The 9,481-nt window shown below is 44.5% G+C and overlaps 1 protein-coding gene across 3 annotated transcripts in view; it reads right to left on the bottom strand.

The window, feature by feature from the left end:
* LOC102380229 (serine/threonine-protein phosphatase 2A 55 kDa regulatory subunit B delta isoform) overlaps positions 1-9,481 on the bottom strand; it is a 47,340-nt gene that overhangs the window by 16,229 nt on the left and 21,630 nt on the right. For all 3 annotated transcript variants that reach the window (XM_025194627.1, XM_014527026.2, XM_025194628.1), the window contains one exon: positions 3,971-4,136. In XM_025194627.1, the coding sequence (XP_025050412.1) occupies positions 3,971-4,136 (166 nt within the window). The remainder of the gene's footprint in view (positions 1-3,970; positions 4,137-9,481) is intronic.

Below are 9,481 nucleotides of genomic sequence, written 5' to 3'. Positions count from 1 at the left end.
CCCTAACAGGATCCCACTTATCAAAACTTTCTGAATTCCAGTACAGAAGGTACATGTGCACCATGAAAAGGTCCACATATACAAAAATTTGAGGAAATATTTTTTTTTTCTTGAAACTACAAATTCTGACTGGTATTAGCAAACAATTTTTTTAAACAAAAAGCTATACACTATGAAGATCTTCTACACCTCCAAGTGGTTTATTTAGACTACAAACTCCTCAAAGTAAGGGCCTGTCTTCCTTTCAGTTTCATTTGGGAGCGTATGTATTAGCAGTACTTCAATAATGCTAGCATGTTACTGATATACAGTAAAATATGGCATTCCATTGTTATCAGAGACACAAAAGCTCTATTTTAAGATATAAAAAGTGATGTCATGTAGCAAAATTGAACCACATACACAGCTTCAATTATCAGAAGCTATGAAAAAATCAAAGGGCGAGTCCACATAAGTACACATGTGCGTCTTGCAACGTCTCAAAACCCAAAGCCCACGTCCCTTTGAGACACTGCGAGAGGCACGTGCAGGAGCGAGAAAATGTCAAAATTAGACCCTGGGACATTCAGGGGTCAAAAAAAAATATATTTTTTTTAATTAAAATAAATAAATAAACAAATAAATAAAAACCTGGTGAAAAAAAGCGGGGCAGGGCAACTGGAGGATCAGTGCTCCACAGAGATGCTCTGGTAGCCTGCCAGACAGTCTCTGTGGTTGGCCCTTTCCTCAGTGCTGAAATGCACTGCCTACAGTGACCAGGACCTGGACTCTAGGGCTGTGCGAACCCTCAGTACCCGATTAGATTCGGCAGAGATTCGGCCCAATTCGGTGGCCAAATCTCCAAATCCGAATCAAATCAGACCTTTAAATCTCTTCGAATCGAATCAGAACCTTCTGAATCAATCACAGAGATTCAGAAAGATTCAGTGATTTGGATACAGACACAGCTTTAAATGTTTTTCCTACATACCTCAAGGTACCAGGCAGCTCGTGAATGCTGCAGTGGTGGGGCAGATGGAGCGTCCCACAGGAGCGCAAGGGGCTCTCCAGCACGTTCTACAGTAGACCCCGAAGTGGACCAGAAGCACTTCTGGTCCACTTCTGGGTCCACTGAGGAGAGTGCTGGGGGGCCCCACTGCGCCCCTCCGGCACCGTGACTGGCATCTCCTGGGCCTGGCAGGGCACCCAGGGTCTTCCTGTGGCCGACTGCCGAGCTGGGGAGTCACAGGGAAACCCCCCAGCATGTTCCCCAGAGGACCCGGAAGTGGAGCAGGGGGCTGCACCAAGCCGCAGGCTGAGCGGGGGGCCTGGAGCCGCCGAGCTGGGAGCTGTACCTGGCTGTGGGGTGAGTGGAGGGGGCTGGAGCCATGTGGAGGGGGCGGCCGGCGGACGCACCCCCCCCCAAGCTGCACTCCCCGTGGTCCCCTGTACCCTCAGTATTCCCCCCTGCTCCTCCAGCTCCCCCCACTCCCTGGCATGGAGCCCAGGTCCCAGTTGCTGTGATGTGATCAGTCCATGAAGTGTGCAGAGGGGCTGCGCCCTGTGGGGGACAGGGGACCCACCCCTCCTGAGCAGCCCCTCATAGCCCCCTCTATACCCACATTCCTGGCCCTGCAGGCTTCCAAGTTGCTTTACAATTAAAACATTGTCCAACTGATCTTTCTCTGTCTCTCGTTTTGGTTGTGGAGGAACATAGGTTGTACTTTTCCTGGGATGACTGATGGAAGTCCTCCCCACAAAGTTTATGAACACTCCAAGTAATCCCCTTAAATATGTTCCATTACCCCTTGGGATTTCCTGTTTTAAAAAACAGACCAAATCAAGGCACCAGTAAAAGACTACAGTAAGATCTGGAAGTCATGCTAAGCTGAGGCTTATTCACAACAGGTTAAATACCAAACACTGATGCTGACTTCACAGTGCAAGCATAGCTAGGCCATCTGAGAAGAAATACTGTGGTATCCCTTCCAGTTTATCTTCTGTATTCATAATAATTTCAAGCCGGTTTCTAGGTGCCTGATTACCCCTTACAACCTTATTTTTTTCCTGGCTGTTGATCAGTTTCTCGAGATGTTCGAAACCAGATACCCCTTGTCACTGAACAAGGTAATTCATTTAAATTGAAACTGTTTATATAACAGGATTTTCCTTGTCAATTACGGTGTAGGACCCTCTTGATTTACACAATTAAAAGAATGCTTTGAAGAGGCTGGACTAAGGGTATAAGAAAGCAGTAAAGCAGCAAACAGTGGACTTCAAGAGGGACAAATCTCTCTGACACCATCCACTGTTGTTTTCGAGAAGCTGGGGTAAACAGATCATCTCTTTTTGTCGTCTGTTTAACCTTCAGAGATCGTGCTAGGAACGTGGCCTGTCAACAAAACACCTGAGCGCCGTGGAACGGTAAGATCCCAGCTCACGCACGCGCTCTCTCTCTCTCTCTCTCGTTTTAATTGTGGAGGAACATGGGTTTGGGGGTATTTTTTACTTTAACTCCTACAACTAAGTGACAGTGTGTGCGCTGCTTCAATTCTACTGTGACATCACTTTTTGTATCATCAGTTTCACTGTATCAGTTTCCATCTGCGTTTATACTTTATGTAGTAACTAGCCAATTGCTCATCAAAAATGACTGGGGTGGGAAGGGGCTGGGATGGAGTGCTGTCACCTAACACCCCATGCTGCTGCTGTTCTGCCTCTTGTAGGGAGTGGGGTGGGGGAGCCAAGGCGAGCAGCTCCCCCACCCTCTGTCCGGTCCTCGGCGCAGCTTTGGAATCATGGCAGTGTTCCCCCATGCTTGAAGCACTCTGATTGGTTGTTTCTGTCAGCCAATCAAAGTGTGAATAAAACATTATGGACAGACAGAAAGACAGGCTTTTATAATATTAGAATGGGAGGAGAGCCATTATAGATAGGAAAATGATTGTACAATTTGGCAAGTAGACTCACGAGCAGTTGTAAAACTGGAAACAATTTTTCATTAAAAAAAAAACCTGATTAGATTTCAAATTCACAATAGCCTTTCCAGATGGAATTATCAGGACAGTCACAGAAGTAATTACTTAAAAAAAAATAAAAGCTTTCCCTTATTATAGCATTATGATGAAATAGCAGTAGTACACAGTTCCACAAAATAAGAGTGCTACGTAGCGAGAAAAGCTGTAGTATAAATGCTTCCTAGTGACATATACTGGCAAATAACCTTTATGTTTTTCCACAATTTTAAGAGAAGACAGAAGGAAGCAGTGTTATCTTCCAAGCTGATATTATACTAAATTGAGTGCATGACTCTTATTATACATAATAGAAACCCAAATAGCCAATAACCAATATTGTCACTACAGCTGTTGCTTTTAGACTAAAAGTTCTTTTAAATTGGGAAATTTTGGAAAGAAAATACCATACAATGAATACTTCTAGGAAAAAAACAAGTGATGTAGTGTTGCTAATATCAGGTTGTCCTCATTTTTACCAAAGAATATCCCTGCCCCAGGAGGTATTTAGGATCAGAAAAGCACATCTGCGGCTTAAATTCTCCTTGTTTAAAAAAAACAACAAAAAACGTACAGAACTGGGACTAATCCTGCCTCTGCTACAGTTGTGGATGATGGCACAAGAAACCTCTCCACACAGTATTCATAACAGAAAGCAGAGTAACATGCACACAGGGTGTAAGCTGACTGGGTCAGCAGTTTGAGGGTTAAGAAGTTGGCCTACTTTCATTTCCATAAGAGAACTAGTGAACAGCTTTATTCATAATTTTATATCACTTTTGTTAATGAGAATTCAATATTCTAAATAAACAGTATTAAATCCAACATGGTTTTACATGTAGCAGAACTAAGAAAAAATATATTAAAAAAAAAAAAAAGGAATGAGTAGATGGATTCAGAGTAAAAATAAAGAATTCAATTAAAAAAATATGAAAAGATATCTTTTGTAAAATAAAAGTACATTGAAATATGCTTACCGTTTGTAGATAGTAGGAAATGAGCAGCATTCTGTTGTGGTAACCACCTAATTTTATTAATTTTTTCCTCAATTTCTAGACTTTTCAAGTAATCAAACTCAGGTTCATGACTCTGAAAGGTACTGTAAACATTATATTCTCCCCTAGAATGAGGACGGCTTTTATTCTGTAAGATATAATATTCAGAATAATGTTAATATTATTTCTGCACAAAGAAAACAATATGACCATATATATAAGTCAAACAATTATTAATTACAACATTAATGTAAACTTGGAATTAAAAACTTAGGCAATTATCTTGACAAACTCAAAAAATCTGCTTGAACAACACAGAAGACCAATTACATGAGGAAAAACAATACAATTAACATTACAATGAAGTAAAATAAGCCAGCTGAGCAATAACATTACCTGGCTCCCCCTCTCCTCCTCATTGCCTTCCCTCCCTGCCCCTTTTTTTTTTTATGTTACTGGTGTAATCCCAGAAGCTATAAAAAGCAAAGTGCTTTGGAAAGGGTGCCATCGGTACAGGGGAATTTTGTTAATATAGGTAAACAAAAGTCCAAGTTGAAAGATTTGTCCACTGTACTTTCAAATGAGCTGGTGGGGAAGGCTACATATGCTTGATCAACTTCTCCTCACGGATCATGTGGCTCTAACTGATGCCCTTCCCTATTTAACCAGCCTCCATTTCTGTTGCTTCACTCTAAAAATCAAGGAAAAAGGGATACTGCACCAGAGCCAGCTACATTCCTTTGTTGCAGGAAGAATGTAACAGGCCCCAATGTATGGATATAATGCTGGCCACAGTTACTGAAATAGCAATAACTAAAAAACTTATGTTTAGCTCATTGTAGTGATACATGGTTTTTAAATGCTTTTAAAATATTATAATGGTTTATGAACATTAAAGATCAGTCTCTACCTACTAACGCTCATCAACATTTACTATATATAACACAGAAAGTGAGGCCTATATTTAAAGCTGCTCAAAACTTTGTTGTAAGACCCTGTTATCAGACACTTACACTTTCACTTTAAAATGTGTAGCCTGAAATTTTCCATGTTGGGTATCTGCTTGATGTATTTTCCCTCTGTCACTTACTTTTTCCCTTTCGCTTTTGAGAAAAAACAAAATGGTTCGGACATTTTGAGAACATATTGGGGGAAAACTCTTTTAAAAAAGTTACAACTGGTTTACTGAGAACCCAGTTAGAGCAGTGATTCTCCACCAGGGTGCTGTAGCACCATGGGGCACCGCCAGACCCTTTGAAGGGTGTTGCAAAATGTGAGGACATATGAAGGTAAGTGCAGGTTCAGACTCAGTCCTTGCCCAGCTGTTTCCCTCCACCTGGCCCCTCTGCAAGGAGGTAAGCACTGTAATAAGTAAGTTAGTTTTTGAAATAGTATGCCACTGAATTCACAAAAATTATGGAGGGGTGCCTTAAATACAAAAAGGTTGAGCACCACTGCTCTAGCGTACCCATGCTTTGGAGAAAGGACTTAATATTTGGTATGAACATTCAACTTGATGTCTGGGCGTGCTATTGAAACCCAAACAAATCTGACTGTTATAAACCTATTTACATATGCTCATTAGAAACCTGCTTGCATTTGATAGCTAGGTTTCAAAAAATTCTGTCTGCACTGGGCATGTGTCAGCCCAGGAATACAGGAGATAAGTAGGGTCCTTCTCAGCAAATGCTCTTTTCAGGATCCAGTAACTGCTAAAACACCCAACACCCAAAGGAAATATGGGAATTGCCTTTACTGTCCTTTCAATATTTCCTGTGTTACTGATCAAGGAAACTGGAGGAGAAGAAAGCAGCACAACTGGGACCCAAAGGAGTAGAGACAAGGATTGAGATGAAGAGCAGACAAAAAACAAGAAAAGGGGATGCTGGCCAAAGGAAGCTACCAGCTACCATCTAAGCTTAAATGCACACTCTTTTCAAAACATGAATTAAATCCAGATCTTTGAATCTCAATATTCCTCCCCTACTATCAAAGAACTGTGACACCTGCACATCATCTCCATCTAGCTCAAGGGTTGACAACCTATGACTCAAGAGCTGGATCTGGCCTGCAGAGCCATTTCATCCAGCCCACAGACTTGGGGCTTCAGTGGCATTCGGTACCAAGAGACTTCAGCTGAGGACATTCTCCCTGTCCCACCATGTGGAAAAGAGGAGGCTACAGCTGGGTACTAGCACCCACCCTCCCACCTCTGACCTGAACAACGTTGCTCCAGTTCACAGTCTAAACACAGTTGATCTAACCTCGCTGATGCACAGAAAGCGACAGCCTATTACAATTACTTACTTTTAAGCAGCGAGGACCTGTGCTGTGAACCTAAAGGTTTGTGATATGAGATAAAAGACAGGCTACAGAGGTGGGCAGATGAGAACAGGATGGGTTTCGATACAGACAAGTGCAAGGTATTGCACCTGGGGAGGAAAAACCAGCAGCATACCTTCAGGCTGCGGAACTCCCTTCTTGTCAGCACAGGAGGCTACATAATCACCTAGCTGGGGTCGTTTGACCCCAGCATTCTTTCCTGCCCACGGCAGGGGGTCGGACTTGATGACCTGCTTAGGTCCCTTCCAACCCTATCAACTATGAAACTATACATAAATTGTTTGCACGTAGCATTTATATGAAAAATGCATATACAAAGTGGACCCCAGATGACCACTGATTTCTACTGACACAAAAACAAACTAGCAATCTCTTTTAATGCACCAGGAGCAAAACATCAAAACAATTTATTTTGACAGGGTAATTGCTTAGTAGATAAGAAGGCAAGCAGATAATGAGATATATTTTGGATTCTGTAAGGCTTTTGCTAATCTTTTGTACAAAATGAACTAGGGAAATATGGCCTAGACCAGGGGTGGGCAAAATACAACTCACAGGCTGGATTTGGCCTGCCAAGGGATTCTATATGACCTGTTGGCAGGTCCCTTGGACCCACCCAGCTCAGGCGCAGGGGACACCCTGGGCTATGGTGGCTCACTCTGCCCAGCTGTCACTGCCAATTTCTCTTCTGCACCACTGGAGGTGCTGGATGGAGCAGGCCGACAGGGTCTCCATGGAGACTAGCCTGGGACTGCAAAGCAGTGACAGCGCAGGGGTAGGGCCCAGGGCAGAACCGTTATCCGCTGCCTGGCTATGCCCCAGTCTTTAGTACCCACACGGACTATCCTGCAATCCTGGCCCTGACCCCGCCCCATTCCCCACCTGCTCGTGGCCCCATTCCATCTTCCTGTACCAGCATGTTCCTGCATGTGGAGGTCCAGGGCAGTCTCCAGGGAGACCCCACTCACCTGCCTGCTCCATCCAGTGCCCCTGGGGATGGGTGCAGGGTGGACGGGCCCATGGCCTGACAGGATCAATTACCTCCCCCCCTTATCCTCTGCAACAGTTCACCAGAACTCCTTAAGCAGCCCTCCAGCCCAAATAATTGCCCATCCCTAACCTAGATGAATTCAACTTAAAGTGAGTATACACAGGCAGTTATCTGCAGTTTGCTGCTAAAATGGAAGGGTGTCACAGGTGGCACACTGCAGGGGTGTGCTTAGCCCAGTTCTATTAAATAATTTCACAAATGATATCAATGATACAAAATAGCATTTGCAGATGGCAGCAAGCTGGGATTTGCTGCAAGCATCCTGAAGAATAAGACCAGAATTCAAAATGAATTTGATAAAGTTTTGTTTTCAGACCTTCAAAGCTAAGTATAAAATTACTCACTTATGTCAGAAAAGAACTGTAATCAAGGCAACATCCCACTTGGCAAGAGCAGTCAAATAAATAACTTATTTTACAGCTACAGCACAAGGGGGAGTAATTAATGTAGGAGTTCCGATTGTGCTAGGCCATAGTAATGCTAAGTTATTGTAAGCTATAGTGCTGAAAAGCAATATGGGAGAAAAGAACCTCCTGACTGCTGGATGACCCAGTAAAAAAGAGAAAAAATTAAAATACACTAACGAGCAGAAAAAAGACATTGAAGGGAGTATGAAAACAGTAGCTACAAATGTCAAAGTTAAAACTTACTAATGGAAGTGGAGGTGCATAAACTTGACAGACAAAACAAATAAACATGAACATCTTGACAGTGTGAGATAAGACTGGGGTGGAGGGGAGGGTGGGAGGTATGCAAACATAAATACAGGAGTTAGGAGACCTGTTCCTCATAGAGACCTAGAGGAGTGTGAATAACATAGTGTCTCTACCTGTCAAGGGCAAGCTTCACTAAGTTGGACTGGCATGCTGTCCAACAATAATAAACCTTTCCGAGCTTTCGCCACTGAACACGTATTAGAGTTCTGTTTTCTGTTTTGCCTTCAGGACCTGGAAGATGGCTTGCTAGCATTAGCCTTTCCAAACATACAGGCTTCAGCAGTGTGTACATCAAAAGCGAAAGCAGCCAGATACCACCCAAAAAAAAACACTCCACATGCCTCAGAACAACAATCAAAACATCTAGCTGTGTAAGACGCTATAAGTCTTGGTGGCTTTTGGTGTAACACTCCAGCATACTGTTTATGCAGGCTTAGAAAAGTAGTTTATTTGCATCCTTACATTTTCTCCCCACTCCACTTTGCTGGTTGATACCGATAGTTGATTATTAACCAACCATATTGGTTGATACTAATCTGATAACTGATTTACAGGAATGCAGCTGGGCAGCGTGGAGAGCAACTCCCTGCAAGTAAGTCTGTGGAAGGGAAGGGGTAGATTGAGACCCCCATGGTGAGGGAAGAAATGGGGCAGGGGCTTGGGGGCATTGCCCAGCCAGGGTGGTGAATGGGACCTGGGGCCAGGGCAGGGAGGACAGAGCTGCAGGTGGCTTGTCCAGGGAATCAGCATCCCAGCACTTAAAAATGGCAGTGGCGGTGTTTGAACTAAAGCACATCAAATTCAAATAAGCTTTAGTTCAAATGCCACTGCCACCATTTTTAAGCACAGGGACACTTTTGACCGGAGCAGAGCCGAGCAGCGTGAGGGCAGATGCAGGCTGCCTGCTGTGGGCTCAGGGCTCTCTGCTCCACTGCCTTTGCCCTGGGAGCTCCACACCAGCTGCAAGCCCCCTGCCCACCCAGCAGCAGGAGGCACAACTTGTCACCCCCAGCAGTGCCACGTAGGCAGGGGATATGCGGCCAGCGTGGTGCTCCAGAGGGAAAGGCAGCATAGTGGAGAGCCCCAAACCGACAGTGGGCAGCCCACATCCACCCTGTGCACAAATCTGGGCGAGCACATATCCCGCCCCATGCCTCCCCTGGGGGTGTGTGCACAGAGGTTAGAAGTCACCCCTACCCTCCCCACCCCCCAGACAGGCCACCCGCAGCTCTGTTCTGCTCCCTGCCCTGGCCCTGGATCCCATTCACTGCCCTGGCTGGGCAGCACCCTCATGCCCTGGGCCCTTCCCCACTCTCCCCCTCACTGTGGGGTCCTCAAACTGCACCACCCACACCCCTTCCTTTCCCTATACTCCTTCCCCTC

The sequence above is a fragment of the Alligator sinensis genome, unplaced genomic scaffold (genome assembly GCF_000455745.1).
Source record: "Alligator sinensis unplaced genomic scaffold, ASM45574v1 scaffold1470_1, whole genome shotgun sequence".
In the NCBI taxonomy this organism is placed as follows: Eukaryota; Metazoa; Chordata; order Crocodylia; family Alligatoridae; genus Alligator; species Alligator sinensis.
Note: the sequence above shows the minus strand (reverse complement) of the source record. Positions and strands in the feature narration are given on the sequence as shown.